Source organism: Ochlerotatus camptorhynchus, unplaced genomic scaffold (genome assembly GCF_037179485.1).
Source record: "Ochlerotatus camptorhynchus isolate MF236.1 unplaced genomic scaffold, CSIRO-AGI_Acam_v1.1 ptg000066l, whole genome shotgun sequence".
In the NCBI taxonomy this organism is placed as follows: domain Eukaryota; kingdom Metazoa; phylum Arthropoda; class Insecta; order Diptera; family Culicidae; genus Ochlerotatus; species Ochlerotatus camptorhynchus.
Window position 1 is genome coordinate 1,105,968 of NW_027040556.1, and position 17,215 is coordinate 1,123,182.

The 17,215-nt window shown below is 37.3% G+C and overlaps 1 protein-coding gene across 9 annotated transcripts in view; it reads right to left on the minus strand.

Moving 5' to 3' along the window:
• Nucleotides 1–614: 614 nt before the first annotated feature.
• Nucleotides 615–17,215, minus strand: part of dsx (doublesex) — a 499,608-nt gene continuing 483,007 nt past the window's right edge. For all 9 annotated transcript variants that reach the window (XM_065216665.1, XM_065216671.1, XM_065216668.1 and 6 more), the window contains one exon: nucleotides 615–706. In XM_065216665.1, the coding sequence (XP_065072737.1) occupies nucleotides 615–706 (92 nt within the window). The remainder of the gene's footprint in view (nucleotides 707–17,215) is intronic.

Below are 17,215 nucleotides of genomic sequence, written 5' to 3' on the forward strand. Positions count from 1 at the left end.
ACTGTCGGTTGTATTTGTTAGTTCAATCAGCGTTCATTTCCACCATGAAAAGAAGGTAAAACACAGATAACAAATGAAAACTTCTAGCTCATTACGCTTTCCTTCCCCGGAATCCTCACCGGAAAGACGGTAGACGAAAGTGTGGCCACTTCCGACGACCAGCTTTGCCAGCCCACAAACGGAACAAAATAAACGAGCAAGATTCAGTCGTAAGTTAATAATGACCTCAACATTCTCCGCCTGGTGGACGTTTGGCATTTTTGTACACACTCTCTAAATTCGATCACTTCTGGCGGTGTTCTTTGTTTTGTTTTCGACGGACTCAGATGAATACCCACGATCGTGTAGATTTCTTCGCCATAGCACTTTTCAAACTTCTTCCCTCTACTCCCTCGTATGTCTTATAGAAAAAAAAAATATTCGAACAATAAGGTTCCACCTTAGCTAATCACTAGTTTGAACTTGCGGTTTATCCTCTGTTTTTTGTTTTGTTTTGTAATTCATAGTTCTTTTGATTCTCGTTTCAACTTGGTTCAGATCTTGGTTCGTTCTTGTTCCGGTTCGACCTTTGCCACCACCGGGGTGGCGCAGGAGTTCGTCGTGTAAAAAGTCTATCATCCGGACTGGCGTGTCATACTGCGCAACTCCACACCGTCGAACATGTTCAGATTGTGCAATCGTGAGTATTCATTGACCACGGCTTGACCTGCGGTGAAAGAGAGAGGATGGTTTGGTAGCGGGGAAGGGAGTTTTGGTTTTTCTTTGATTTTTGGGGCGAGAATGTTGACCGTTGTGGGTTTATTGCTTTCGGATATTTTGATGAACGATGAAGATCGTCGGGACGACGGACGGGACTCTGCTGATCGCCGGCTGGATGCTTGTCATCGCGTTGGAATTGATTGATGAGTGGTGGACCAAGGACGGACGAACCGAACTGGCCTTAGATTGTATCGTTGGACTAGAGAACAGAGCGAATAGGTGGATTTCGTTGGTAGAATTTGATTTGTACTGGTTACTGTTTGATTGTTATTTAGTGTTAATATGAACCTTTGCGAGGACAATCCAGCGCATCTATGAATGACCGTATGCACCTTGTTATGAAGTGTATACTCCAGTCATGTGTCCCATTGTTCCCAATAATTCACAAGATTTATGAATTATTACCCTCTTTTCGGTTTGTGGATTTACGGACTATAGCTTCTATTGATCAAGTACAAGTCCCAAATTAAATGACCAGCGATGAAATAAGAAACATTTTTCCTGCAGTTCAGATCTTGATGTTCTTTAGTTTCTCAATAAGGAATTTCTTGCTGGCCTGACAACAATTTTGAAAAAAATACGTATTCGTGGCGCCCCATTGTATCATGTAAGATATACAGTTGTTAAGACAATGCAGATTGGATCTTGATGTTTAACGATCTCAACAGAGTATTGTAAATTTCCTGAGTTAGTGTACGAATCCGCAGAGCTTCTTGGAACCTCGCCACCTCATGTGGGACATAATTTGTGTAAACGATATAGCTGAGGTTCTAAAAAGTGCCTTGTAGTTCTGGAGACTCAACCAGGTATTGCACGATATTCAGATAAATTTCTGAGCCCGTACACTGAAAATATTTTTTCGTTAATTCTCTTACGCTTATTTCGTAAACATGTGATTCGTAGATAAAACAATTGTTTCGTTAATTGTACGAAACATCCTTATTGTGTGCCGTTCGGTGCATCGCCAATATTACGCATAATTCTTACAATAAATTAAATGAGTTTCGTATTGACATGAAAGCTACATACATATACAATACGGAAATTTTTCGTCTATACGTGCTATTGTCACTGTGTTATTCGTGAGCTCTATGAAATTATTCGTTTGAAGTTCGAATAACATTTCGTTGCCTGTCATTAAATTCCAAACAACTGGATTTTCGTTTGTTGTTTGTTTTCGTGAAAGTGTTCGGTCGCAGTAATTTTCGTTGCAGCACAATTGGCGATATTTTATCAGTCAAACTATAGTAAGTTATTTGCAGTAATTTATGATTCTAACGATGTCTAAAAGTTATACTCCTTCAAGGTTCCTTGCCGTTGCTTAAAATAACCCAGATTCTAGATTGACATTAATCTGTGAAACCGATGCACATCATGAACATTAACAGGCAGGATTTTCTATTCAGATGGCAGGCAATGGACAGGGAAACCAAAATACGGGAGTGAATCGCTGACGAACTGAGCATACAATTTGAACCATGTTTTTCGAGACTTATAATTACCTGTGTGAAGAAACACCAAAGCCCCCGTCATACAGCTGCCCGCGGTACAAGTCAACAAGTGGAGAGATCTTCAGCCCAGTTCGGTTTAGCATCGAAGTTGACATCACCAGACACCCAAGCCGTTTATGTTTTGTAAAACCCCTTAATATTAAAAGCATAATGACGTATTATTAAAGCATAACGACAAAAATTGTACAAATTGAAGTCGTTTATGGTATGGAATAAAAGAATATGGCTGTACGAAATGCTTTCGTACTTTCAACGATATCCAAAACAACAATTTAATTTGTTTACGAAATGTTCGTGTCATTGTACTGATTTTTGTACATTGAATGAATGATGTTTTATGGACATACGAATGATTCGTACTTTTTTCAATGCTTCGATTTTCTCAAACGAATAATTCGTATATACATTTTAGAAACGCTTCGTAAACTAAAAAAAAAAAATTGATTTTAGGAATCGAAACGATAACCGCTTCGTATAAAGTACGAAACAATTTCGTTGCAGAAAACAACGAATGGATTCGTAGTACAAACGAGCGATTTCGTTGTATAAACGAAATTTTATTTTCAGTGTAGAGTTTCGTGGTGTCCAAAAATATTATGTGGCATGTATACTAGGGTGGTTCAAAACACCGATTTAGATCCACCTAGCTCAATCGATTATAAATCAGGTCTTGATCATTCTCCCGAAATTTGAGTTCATTTGAATGCGAACTTATACTGCACTGGCCCTTTAAAGTTTACATGGGAATTACTATGGGATAAGTAAATTTTTCGCACTCAGCGTCCTAGCACTTCGCTATAATAATTTACGGAACAGCTTGCTATCTGCTCTAATGTCAATTTGTATAAGCTACAACTGTAATGAAGATCACTTTTTGATTAGACTTGAAGGCAATTAGTTACTAATTGATTTCTAAGCCGATAACTTTCCGAAATGATTAATCGACTTATGGCATAGTAGCCTGGATATTTAACCCTATTCTTCCCGCCAAGCATACCAATGTTGCCAGCTAAGCAGTTTATGGAGCATGTCAGCAGAATGCCATCTTCCTAATTAATTAATAACTTATTATGCTGACATTCAATCCAAATGCTGTCCTCAGCAAAGTTACACCTAAGAAAATTTCACATTAGAATATATACCAAACTTTTCCACATATCATTACAGCGAAGGGCAAGAACGATGAGAACAAAAAGTTCGCTTTTCCCACAGTAATTCCCATATAAACTTCAACAAGGCCAGTGCAGTTTGGTTTCGCATTCAAATGAGCTCAAGTTTTGGGAGAATTACCATGACCTGATTTGAAACCGATTAAGCTTGGTGGAGCAAAATCGATAGGCTGATAGACCTTTAAATTACCCTGGAGCTTAGATCTTGAAGTGCTACAGGCTACAGTGTGATATCCTGATTTAGTATACGAATCCGTACAGTTTCGTGGAAATTGTATATGCAACATAAATTCCATAGTGTTTCAGTGATGCAATCTAGCGGAACAACATTAATAACTCTAAACAAGTAATTTTAGAGATGTTGTGGTTTGACTGTTGTTAAACTTGTACTACACTGTTAATCAAAATGTGACTTTTTAATAATTCATTCCGGAGATTCGTTTCTTCTACAAAGTTGTTTATTAATAAAACTCTTATGAATACATCAAATTTGCAATGACCTTGGTTTTAAAGATATTGTTTTTTTTTTAGTTAAAAAGATAAAGAAATCGGTTATTGATTATGAAAAGAAGTTTTTATTTAATATTTTTTTGCAAAGTAATTCAACAAAACTTGAACTATGTCGAAGATACCACCCTGTTTTAATGCTCCATGTTCGAGACATTGCTCAAACCCCCGAACAAATGACACATCTTTCAAAAATCATATCTAAGCAATGCACAGTGATCTAGAATGTAGACTTTGGTGGAAGGATATGTTTTGAGCCTAACATTGAAACTTTAGACAAAAAGTCTCTTCTTCAAAGTTGTTCCTTACTGTGCAATGGCACATAATTGCACCCTAGAATTTTCATGGCCGATCGCTTTCTTTATTTGTGATTCAAAGAAGGGAAATTATTTTAAGGTTAGCCACCCATTTTATCCTCCAAAAATTTGATCAGTTTATCCATTTCGACCTTTTGCCCATTTGACCATTAGTCCATTTCGACCTTCTTTCTATTTCGAACGTCTTTCTATTTCGACCTTTTTTTCCATGTCGACCTTTTGTCCATTACGATATTTTTTCTAGTTCAACCTTTTGTCCATTTGACCTTTTTTTCCATTTAGACCTTTTGTCCATGTCAACCCAAGTAACTAAAAGTTCCGCATTTAACGATTAAAATCACTTCCAAGTTCCATAAAGTTCAAATAAAGTTCCAACGGAACCTTCAAATTTCATAAAGTTCAAATAAAGTTCCCACCGAACTTTCAAGTTCCATAAAGTTCGAATAAAGTCCCGACAGAACTTTCAAGTTCCATAAAAATCGAATAAAGTTCTGACAGAACTTTCAAGTTCCATAAAGTTTGAAAAAAGTTCTAACAGAACTTTCAAGTTCCATAAAGTTCGAATGAAGTCCCGACAGAAGTTCAAATAAAGTTTCGACAGAACTCTTAAGTTCCATAAAGTTCAAATAAAGCTCCGGCAGAACTTTCAAGTTCTATAAAGTTCAAATAAAATTCCTACAGAACCTTCAAGTTCCATAAAGTTCAAATAAAGTCCCGGCAGAAGTTCAAATAAAGTTTCGACAGAACTTTCAAGTTCCATAAATTTCAAATAAAGTTCCGACAGAACTTTCATGGACGATCGCTTTCTTTATTTGTGATTCAAAGAAGGGAAATTATTTTAAGGTTAGCCACCCAATTTATCCTCCAACAATTTGATCAGTTTATCCATTTAGACCTTTTGCCCATTTGACCATAAGTCCATTTCGACCTTCTTTCTATTTCGACCGTCTTTCTATTTCGACCTTTTTTTCCATGTCGACCTTTTGTCCATTACGATATTTTTTCTGCTTCAACCTTTTGTCCATTTGACCTTTTTTTTCTATTTAGACCTTTTGTCCATGTCAACCCAAGTAACCAAAAGTTCCGCATTTAACGATTAAAATCACTTCCAAGTTCCATAAAGTTCAAATAAAGTTCACACAGAACTTTCAAGTTCCATAAAGTTCGAATAAAGTCCCGACAGAACTTTCAAGTTCCATAAAAAACGAATAACATTCTGACAGAATTTTCAAGTTCCATAAAGTTCGAATAAAGTTCTAACAGAACTTTCAAGTTCCATAAAGTTCAAATAAAGATCCGACCGAACCTTCAAGTTCCATAAAATTCCGACAGAACTTTCAAGTTCCATAAAGTTCGAATGAAGTCCCGACATAAGTTCAAATAAAGTTTCGACAGAACTCTTAAGTTCCATAAAGTTCAAATAAAGCTCCGGCAGAACTTTCAAGTTCCATAAAGTTCGAATAAAGCCCCAACAGAACTTTCAAGTTCCATAAAGTTCAAATAAAGTTCCAACAAATGGTCAAGTAAAGTTTCGACAGAACTTTCAAGTTCCATAAAGTTCAAATAAAGTTCCAACAGAACCTTCAAGTTTCATAAAAAACGAATAAAGTCCCGACAGAACTTTCAAGTTTCATAAAGTTCAAATAAAGTTCCAACAAAAGGTCAAGTAAAGTTTCGACAGAACTTTCAAGTTCCATAAAGTTCAAATAAAGTTCCAACAGAACCTTCAAGTTCCATAAAGTTCGAATAAAGTCCCGACAGAACTTTCAAGTTCCATAAAGTTGAAAAAAGTTCTGACAGAACTTTCAAGTTCCATAAAGTTCCGACAGAACCTTCAAGTTCTATAAAGTTCGAATAAAGTTCTGAGAGAACTTTCAAGTTCTCTAAAGTTCAAATAAAGTTCCGACCGAACCTTCAAGTTCCCTAAAGTTCCGACAGAACTTTCAAGTTCCATAAAATTCGAATGAAGTTCCAACAGAAGTTCAAATAAAGTTTCGACAGAACTCTTAAGTTCCATAAAGTTCAAATAAAGTTCCGACAGAACTTTCAAGTTCCATAAAGTTCGAATAAAGTCCCGGCAGAACTTTCAAGTTCCATAAAGTTCAAATAAAGTTCCGACAGAACTTTCAAGTTCCATAAAGTTTGAATAAAGTCCCGACAGAACTTTCAAGTTCGATAAAGTTCAAATAAAGTTACAACGAATAAAGTCCCGACAGAACTTTCAAGTTCCATAAAGTTCGAATAAAGTTCTGACAGTACTTTCAAGTTCCATAAAGTTCAAATAAAGTTCCGACCAAACCTTCAAGTTCCATAAAGTTCCGACAGAACCTTCAAGTTCCATAAACTTCGAATAAAGTTCTGACAGAACTTTCAAGTTCCATAAAGTTCAAATAAAGTTCCAACCGAATCTTCAAGTTCCCTAAAGTTCCGACAGAACTTTCAAGTTCCATAAAATTCTAATTAAGTTCCGACAGAAGTTCAAATAAAGTTTCGACAGAACTCTTAAGTTCCATAAAGTTCAAATAAAGTTCCGACAGAACTTTCAAGTTCCATAAAGTTCAAATAAAGTTCCGACAGAACTTTCAAGTTCCATAAAGTTCTAATAAAGTCCCGACAGAACTTTCAAGTTCCATAAAGTTCGAATAAAGTCCCGACAGAACTTTCAAGTTCGATAAAGTTCAAATAAAGTTACAACGAATAAAGTCCCGACAGAACTTTCAAGTTCCATAAAGTTCGAATAAAGTTCTGACAGTACTTTCAAGTTCCATAAAGTTCAAATAAAGTTCCGACCAAACCTTCAAGTTCCATAAAGTTCCGACAGAACCTTCAAGTTCCATAAACTTCGAATAAAGTTCTGACAGAACTTTCAAGTTCCATAAAGTTCAAATAAAGTTCCGACCGAATCTTCAAGTTCCCTAAAGTTCCGACAGAACTTTCAAGTTCCATAAAATTCTAATTAAGTTCCGACAGAAGTTCAAATAAAGTTTCGACAGAACTCTTAAGTTCCATAAAGTTCAAATAAAGTTCCGACAGAACTTTCAAGTTCCATAAAGTTCTAATAAAGTCCCGACAGAACTTTCAAGTTCCATAAAGTTCAAATAAAGTTCCGATAGAACTTTCAAGTTCCCTAAAGTTCCGACAGAACTTTCAAGTTCCATAAAATTCGAATGAAGTTCCGACAGCAGTTCAAATAAAGTTTCGACAGAACTCTTAAGTTCCATAAAGTTCAAATAAAGTTCCGACAGAACTTTCAAGTTCCATAAAGTTCGAATAAAGTCCCGACAGAAGTTCAAATAAAGTTCCGACAGAACTTTAAAGTTCCATACAGTTAGAATAAAGTTCCGACAGAACTTTCAAGTCGCATGAAGCAATCCGGACAAGTCTTTATTAGTAACAAAATTTAATGTACATAAATATGAAATTATCAGTGGCCCGAATAAATCATAATTCTTATATTTATGCAGTGCATCAATATTCTATCCAAACATACAAAAAATTAAAGAGTAATTTCCTGGATTCGAACCCGTGTATTTGGCATGCGATCTACGATTGCTATCCACTGCGCCACAAGTGTGTTGAAGTACCATGCGGGCAAACACCAATTTAAAATTCATCAAGGTGTTGTGTTTCGTATTCAAGTCAGTCAGCTGGCACTGAAAACTCCAACAGTAGTCCAGCTTACTTTAATATATCTCAGATGACGTAGTCGTTCGTGCTGGGGCTCTCACGCAGAAGGACTGGGTTTAATTCTTCCTTTCATAAAAGTGCGAACTAAATATTGAATTGGTGTAGAGGACAAAAACATGTTTTAATTTATTTTCTAAAAGTTCCGTTCATGTTCCGCCAGAAGCTGCTTAGAATGCTCTTCAATTATGGTACCGGAACATTCAAGTTCTTATAACGACTTAAAAATGAGGCTGCTTAGAATTCTATAGACCACGCTCAACCAAGCTGCTTAAGCCACAAATAGCCTTTTATCCGAACTTTTGGTTACTTGGGAACCTTCTGTCCATTACGAGATTTTGTCAACTTCAAACTATTGTCCTTCGACCTTTTGTCGTACAACCCCCAAATGATGGTATGGGACTCCACGAACGTTTACCCAATCTAACATTTATTCGAATAATAGAATAATAACTTATTGAGTCTGTAGAACTTCTTGATCAGATCTCCGATATGATTTGAAAAATAAAAGATATTTTGGTAACACAGTTATATATCTCACATGTTATGAGTGTCCACGAAGGTTCTAAGAGTTCATAAAATCGAACAAGATTGCGATGCTCAGCAATTCCCTACGAATTCGCAAATCGGTTTATTTTTGTATTTTTTGATTTGGTTGAAAATTTGCAGAAACGTTCCTTATGACCGCCAATGCCATTTTGCATCTTCATATCGCCATTTTGAATCCAGCCTTATTTTTGAAAAGGGCATATAGAAAAATATCAAGCTTATCTTCAGAAACATTTTTACTCGAAAACTGTTTGCCCGATCGGTTTGGTGTCTTGGGCAATATTGCGGAAAATGGATGAGACTATTTGAAAAAAATATGCATTTTAAAAAAAATTACCCAACTTTTTTTTTCAATTTCAAATAAAATCTTAAAAACAATTTTTCTCAAAAAAGGATTTTTTGTATTTTTTGTTGTTGATATGTTTTGGGGACAAAAAATGCTATCTATTGCACTATAGGTCAAGATGGCAAAAATGATGGACAAAAAAGTTATAATGTTTAAAAAAAACTCAAGTTTTTATGAAAACAGCCAAAACTTGGTCCAATCACTGATTCGATATATAATAAAAGTACACCAAATTTGCAATAAAAAAGCACAAGCGTAAACTTTTGCTAAGTCGTCGCGTTTTCGAGATGTAGCGGTATGAAAGTAGATGTTTTTAAAACGTAAAATTAGCATTTTAATGCAAAATTTTCTGTTCTTTCCGGAACTGGAGAACCATTGATACATCAATACATCTCGAAAACGGTGCGGCTAAACAAAAATTTACATAGGAGCTTTTTTTTATTGTAAATTTGGTGTGCTTTCATTATATAAAGTCAAAAAAGAAATTGAACTAAGTTTTGAATATATTTCCGAAAACCTTGAGTTTTTTTCTAAAAATCATAACTTTTTTGTCCAGCATTTCTCCATCTTGACCTATAATGCAATAGGTGGCATTTGTTGTCCCCTAAAACATATAAACAAAAAAAAAACAAAAAATCCTTTTTTAAGAAAAATTGTTTTAATAGGTATTTTATTTCAAATAAAAAAAAAAAAGTTGAGTGGTTTTTCTTAGGAGTGCATATTTCTTTCAAATTGGCTGCAATATTGATCAAGACACCAAACCGATCGGGCAAACAGTTTTCGAGTAAAATTTTTTCTGAAGATGAGCTTGATATTTTTCTATATGCCCTTTTCAAAAAAAAGGCTGGATTCAAAATCGTGACATGAAGATGCAAAATGACATTTTCGGTCATAAGGAACGTTTCTGGAAAATTTCAACCTAATCAAAAATATAAAAATAAACCGATTTGCGAATTCGTAGGGAATTGCTCTCCTGTAAAATAGCATGATCTTAACTCCAGGAAAATTTGGATATTCTTAGAACACAACTAAATTCTTTACATGCTTTTATAAAGCTCCATGAAGCGATTAGAAATATATTTAAAAAAACTAATTTGGCACATCATCCAATACACCTGTGAGTCTGTAAAACTTCAAGATCTTAACTCTAGGATGATTTGAAGAACTTTTAGTATCGCGTTACTCGTACTCAGATCTCTTGTATTGATATAGAGCAGTTCCACGCCAACTGACGAATAGATTTTATTTATCTCTCTTCGAATTCCAAGAACCTTTACATCATTGCCCACTAGGGTCAATGAACCAAGTTTGCGCCGCAATTCGGCATTTTTGACCGACGCCTAATTTTTCAAAAAGGCGAATTCAATATTTTTCAATAAATCACAGCGCGAAAACGGCTCTTCTTATCGAAATGACGTCTGAGACAAGGTTGTAGGGAACTGGTTTGCTTTTTTAGAAAAAAAATCGTCCAAATAAAGAGTACAAACATCTTACTAAAAGTTTAAGTTCTGCGAATTAGGTCAATTTTGAAGTGTCCGTTGTGTCCATTTCAGAGAAGTTAGCATTATTGATAAGCTTTCGAAAACACATAAGTTTATCTGAAAAATGTACTTATTTTGTTTTTGAAGTTTCGAAAAGCTTTTTATAAATTTGTTGACGAAAATTTGAGTTTTATTTTTCAGTGTTTATTTTTTTCATAAAAGGTAATTCAGTTTCCTACAACTTTATCTCAATCGTCATTTCAATTCGATGAGCCGTTTTCGTGCTATGATTTAAGAAAAAAATATCTAATGCGCCATTTTGAAACATTAGGCGTGAGTCAAAATGGTCGAATTCTGAACATCTAAAATTTGTTTTTTTTTGGCTGTTTGACCTGGAACTGCTCCATATGCGACAACATTTAGGCGCCTCATTTGAAGAAAACTCTTTGTATGCGGATTCACAAATCAATAGAGTTTGGTGATCTAAGTCATCAACGTGTTCGTGAAAAATTCAACCATAGCAAAACGATTAAGTGGTTCTCAGAATTTCGTAAAAATTGGTATATTTGTACCTTATCGCAAAATATTACACCCTTATTTTTTTTTTTTGTAATTTTGTCATAGGTTGACCATTTCCGTGTTAGAGTAATTCAAAAAAAAAAATTATTTTCAAAATGGATTTTTTCAAAAAGTTATAACTTTTGAACCAATGGGCCGATTTTAAAAACCAAAATATTAAATAAAAGGTAATTAGAAAAAATATTTTAGAAAAAAAAACAACGATTCTCAAAATCAGGCTTCTGTATTGAAAAACATTGATTGTATTTGTTTTTTTTTTAACGGTTTTCATGGTTTGTAAACAGAGAGCACAATATGTTTTAACATTTTTCCTTGGAAGTTTAGACCTTTTTTACACAACATATAAAAATCAACTATGTGTTTTTTTTTTAATTTTTTTAGTTATATTTTTTGAAGTTATCGAATTTTGGATTTTCGCTCAATACTCTTATGCGACTAGACTAATATGCGTCTCCATTGATTTATAGCGTATTTGACATAAAAATATAGCTCAAAAACGAAAAAAAAAAACATACACACACACACAAATTACCTTTCATTTGATATCTTTGAAATCGGTCCAGAGGTTCAAAAGTCATGAATATTTGTAAAAAGCTTTTTTTCCCTGTTAAGGTGGGTGAATGGTCACCCTAATGATAAAATAAAAAAAATACAGATCTAATATTTTGCAATGAGCAACAAAACAACCAATTTTTACAAAATTCTTAGAACCACTATATTGTTTTGCTACGGAATGACTGTATAATATTATTGTCTTTGAAAGGTGATTTTTGACAGATGATTTCCAATAGGAGTGATGACCCCGTGGGTTCGATGTGGAACTGCATGCAAAATAGTTGACTAAAAGTTGACCCCTTTTTTGCTTTGCCTCAGTGGTATAACTGGCATAGTTGGAGATGTGTCAAAACAAAATTTTCGTGATATCGACACTCAGCGTTCATAAGGACCAATGTCGAAAACGTAAACAATGGCTTCTTTCGTAAATTTCTCGTAGTTCAAATCAATCAATGTAAGCCACCAGTTCTATCGGATAGGAGCTCTCTTGCTCTACACAATCATCGTGATGGTTTACTTGAGTGAGTTTTCATTCTCGAGAAATTCGCCGAAAAACTAATTATTTGCGTTTGCGGAATTGGCCCATATGAAAGAAAAGCAGATATATGATTGCATGCTCAGTAAGCATTGATGTTGACGGGGTAAAATCCCATTGGCGTTGACGGCGACTCTGTAGCTCTTTACTCCTATGGTAAAATCCATAAGCAAACGTCAGACTGTGCGTGAAACATGGCGGACATCGTACTATCCTTTCACTCCACCGAGAAATCCCATAAGAAACTGTCAATATTTTCTAGGAGAGACGATTTTTCGACGGTGCCGTCAACACCAATACGCATCTGACAATGTGTGCTTGAAATCTAGCGGGCTTTGTCTTATCTCTTCATTCCACCATGGTAACAACAACAAGCCGCCGTCTTTTCACGGAAAGATTGACAGTATCTTATGGGATTTTCATAGGAGTGAAAGGGTAAGGAAATGTTCACCATGTTTCACGCACAGACTGATGTTTGCTAATGGGATGTTACGGACTTTACCATAGGAGTAAAGAGTTACAGAGTGAACGAAAAGGCGAATTGTCAATTGTCAAGGTAATGCGTAATGAGTGTAAAGACGTGAGGCCCAGAGAATTTATCGTCTCTTTTGTTCCTCCGCTATTTAAAGGGTTGACGGAGTTTGCTGTTTACAGCTCATTTGATAATGCGGCTATTATTTTTTCGACTAGCTCTAGAGGGGGCTTTTCAAAGAATATTTGCACTATTATTTTCAAGTCGATCAGAAGTCAATCAAGACCGTTGTTAAACAGTAATTTACCTATTTACAGTAATTTACTCATTTTACAGCTGGTATAATCAATTCGACAGATTGATGTTCTTCTATACCACTTGAAATCACTGAAACGGGGTCGATTTTTGATGATCGAGTTCCACATATGTTATGCGGAAGTACTCTTAGTTGAACCATACAATTTCTTTGCTATACCTACTTAGGAAAATTATTCAACATTGCTATATTTCCAATAGAATTCTTCGAAACCCTCAGTTCTCTTGCTAAATATTCTCTGGAATATCCCTAAATGTCAAGCTTGAATAGAGGATTGAGCTTACATTTAAGAATTCCAATCATCACTTTAACATCCTCTGAAACTGTTATAGAACTTGTAAAAACTTTTCTGATCAGTCAACGGTAGTATTGATTTGAAAATTTTCAGATAATTCATTATTATGTTTACAATATTTGCTATTTGAGTGACCCTGGTCAAAATTTATTAATTGGACGTCCAGAAGCCAGAACAATTTTGGTAGCAATCCTTTCGTGTGGAGCTCATCTCAGAATCCTACGATTTTAGAAAATATTAGATGATTTGATTGGAATTTACTTTAAAAGATCGAAGGTCTCTTCAGTTCAAAACATTGCTAGAACAAATTTTAGGGCCTTTCGGAGCTTATGTGCAGAACTTCCAGAGTATGAATTTTCTTAACACTCTGAACACGATGCTTCCGGTAAAATGTGTAACAGCAAATTGGAAATGTTTGAAAAATCACTCAGCAGTTTACCAATAGATTTTAAATACATTAATATCAAATAAATCTTTAATGTATTCAGTTTCAAATGGCGATTGGAAATTCGCCAATAAATGGCTGAGTTAAGATTTTTCAAACATTGCAAGTATGCCGTTACACATTTTACCGGAAGCAGTGCGGGTATACTGATGCAAAATTTGAAATTTTCGCTCCACTGTGCGTAATCGGTTCCAAATCGAGTCCTGATTAACTTTCCAAAATTTAAGCTCATTTGGTAAGAAACTGACTTGGCACACACAATTTGAAGCTCTATGGGAAAACCAAACTTTTTGTACATTGTCTTCTACCATTTTTACATATTGCACTGTTAAAATTTTTTATAGCCATGACGTCAAAATCGTCATCGCAAAATATCGATTCGGACCACTACCTTCTAATGGTCAAGGTGCGCCAAAAAATTTCCGTTGCCAACAACATTCGGTACCGACACGCCCGCCACGGTACAATCTGGAGCGACTGAAGTTGCCCGAAGTCGCAACTGAGTACGTACAATGCCTCGACGCAGCGTTGCCGGATGAGGGAGAGCTCACCGAAGCCCCTCTTGAGGACTGCTGGAGCAACGTGAAAGCAGCCATTAACAGCGCTGCTGAAGGCGCCGTTGGGTTCGTGGAGCGGAATCGACGGAACGATTGGTTCGACGGAGAGTGTCAGACGGTTTTGGACGAGAAGAACGCAGCGCGGGCGGCGATGCTGCAGCAAGGAACCCGTCATAATGTGGAGCGATATAAACAGAAGCGAAGACAGCAATCCCATCTTTTCCGGGATAAGAAGCGCCGCCTGGAAGAGCTGGAGTGCGAAGAAATTGAGCAGCTGTATCGTTTTCAAGAAACACGCAAGTTCTACAAGAAACTCAACGCATCCCGCCAAGGCTTTGTGCCGCGAGCCGAAATGTGTCGGGATAAGGAAGGGGGTATCTTAACGGACGAACGTGAGGTGATTGAAAGGTGGAAGCAGCACTACGATGAACATCTAAACGGCGCAGCGGCGGAGGACCAAGGCGGCAGGAGGAATGGCTACTTCGGTACAGCGGATGAAGGGGACATGCCAGCTCTCACGATAACTGAAGTTGAGGATGCTATCCGACAGCTTAAGAACAACAAAGCAACTGGGAAAGATGGTATCGGAGCGGAACTTATCAAAATGGGCCCGGATAAGTTGGCCACTTGTCTGCACCGACTGATAGTCAGGATCTGGGATACAGAACAGCTACCGGAGGAGTGAAAAGAGGGAGTAATATGCCCAGTTTTTAAAAAGGCGACAAACTAGAATGGGAGAACTATCGAGCGATCGCTATTCTTAACGCGGCCTACAAAGTGCTTTCCCAGATCATCTTTGGCCGTTTATCGCCGCTAGTAAGCAGATTTGTGGGAAGTTTTCAAGCCGGTTTTGTGGACGGGCGATCGACAACGGACCAAATCTTTACGTTGCGGCAGATCCTCCAAAAGTGTCGTGAATATCAAGTCCCTACGCACCACCTATTCATCGATTTCAAGGCTGCCTATGGTACTTTTGACCGTGAAGAGCTATGGAAGATTATGGACGAGAACGGTTTTCCTGGGAAGCTGACCAGACTGATCAGGGCTACGATGGATGGTGTACAGTGCTGCGTGAAGATATCGGGTACGTTATCGGACTCGTTTGAAACTCGCAAAGGACTTCGACAAGGCGATGGTCTTTCTTGCCTCCTGTTCAACATTGCGCTAGAAGGTGTTATGAAACGTGCGGGCTTTAAATGCGGGTAACGATCTTCAATAAGTCCAGCCAGTTCATCTGCTTCGCTGACGACGTGGACATTGTTGGAAGAACGTTTCAGGCCGTGGCGGAGCAGTACACAAGGCTGAAACGTGAAGCAGAGAAGGTTGGATTAAAGGTGAATACGTCGAAGAGAAAGTATCTGTTAGCTGGAGGAACCGAGCGGGATAGGGCTCGCAAAGGCAGAAGCGTTACAATCGACGGAGATGAGTTCGAGGTGGTGGATGAATATGTGTACCTTGGATCATTGGTGACGTCGGATAATAACTGCAGCAGAGAAATTCGTCGGCGTATTATTGCTGGAAGTCGTGCTTACTACGGACTCCACAAGACCCTGAGGTCGGGTAAACTTCACCTCCGTACTAAATGTACCATGTACAAGACGCTGATAAGACCGGTAGTTCTCTACGGGCACGAGACGTGGACGATGCTCGACGAGGACCTGCAAGCACTGGGTGTTTTCGAACGACGAGTGCTTAGGACCATCTTTGGCGGAGTATGTGAGAACGGTGTATGGAGGCGAAGGATGAACCACGAGCTGGCGCAACTCTATGGCGAACCCTGTATCCAGAAAGTTGCGAAAGCTGAACGGGTACGATGGGCGGGACACGTTTTAAGAATGCCGGACAACAATCCCGCAAAAATGGTGTTTGCCTCGAATCCGGCCGGTAGAAGACGAAGGGGAATACAGCGAGCAAGGTGGTTAGACCAAGTGGAGCAGGATCTTGGAAATGTGGGACGGTCAAGAAATTGGAGACAAGCAGCCACGGACCGAGTGAATTGACGTAACATTGTGATGCAGATGCAATCCTGAGTTATGTCGGACCAGGATAAGTAAGTAAGTAAGTAAGTTAAATTGTGATTATTGAGAGAGATATGATTTCCATATAAACTTTATAAGGTTTGTGCCAAATCAGTCTCTTGCTAAATTAGTTGAAATTTTGGGAGGCTAACCAACTAATTGGCGGTACCCAATTTGGAAACGTGGAGCGCAAAATTTCAAATTTTTCATCAGTCTAGTGTAGTGTCATTAAGCCGGAAGCCATTAGGCCGAATGGATTACTAGGCCGAATTTTTCAAAGCGAAGGATTCAACAAAGTATTTCTTGGAAATGTAACTTGGTGAATTTTTCATTTGGGCTCAAAATCAGATTTTGTCGTAATTTTTTTTTTTTAGTTCTCACTCCTAGAAATATAAATTAGGATCCTAAACTTAATCCTGATTTTAAGATCAGGACCAGATTCTTCATAGCATTTTTTCCTTCCTTTCAATCAGGAGCAGTTCATTCGAGTTTCAAAATTTATATCCGTTGAAATGTCTAGTTAAATATTTTTCATATCAGATTTTTACATCTTTGAAACATGAGCGGTTCATTCTGGGCACATTGCAGCAATGTATTCTGACATCGTGAATTGACTAAATTCTGCCTACTTCATTAGCTGCTCATTATTTTCTTAATCTGGAACAACACAGTGGCCGTCTCATGAAAAGTGAACAGCTATTTCAATTTCGGCCCATATGGTCTAAATGGCATTCGGCCTCATGACCCATGATTGATTCATTTTAATTCCAAGCCGTAAGCCTTTTTCCCACCCTCCTTGCCTCCGCAATATGCACCCAAAAACCAACCTGGAACCCCACCAGCTTCTAGTTAATCGCCTGTCAATTGTTATTTGATTGTTAACGGCTAAAGTCACACCAAATTATAGCAAGAAGCCAGAACCCAGAAACGGAGAAGCAGATTCCGCAGATGAAAACCGGCAAACCTTTTGCCCCAATCAAATTGAAATAGCCCATTCAATTTTTGCAAACCACTGCTTTTAGTTCGCTCTGCGCTCCACCGAACCAACTGCGCGCGTCCAGCCTCCAACAACAACAGCAACAGTCGCCGAAGTCGTAGTCGTTGAATAATTATGGTTGTA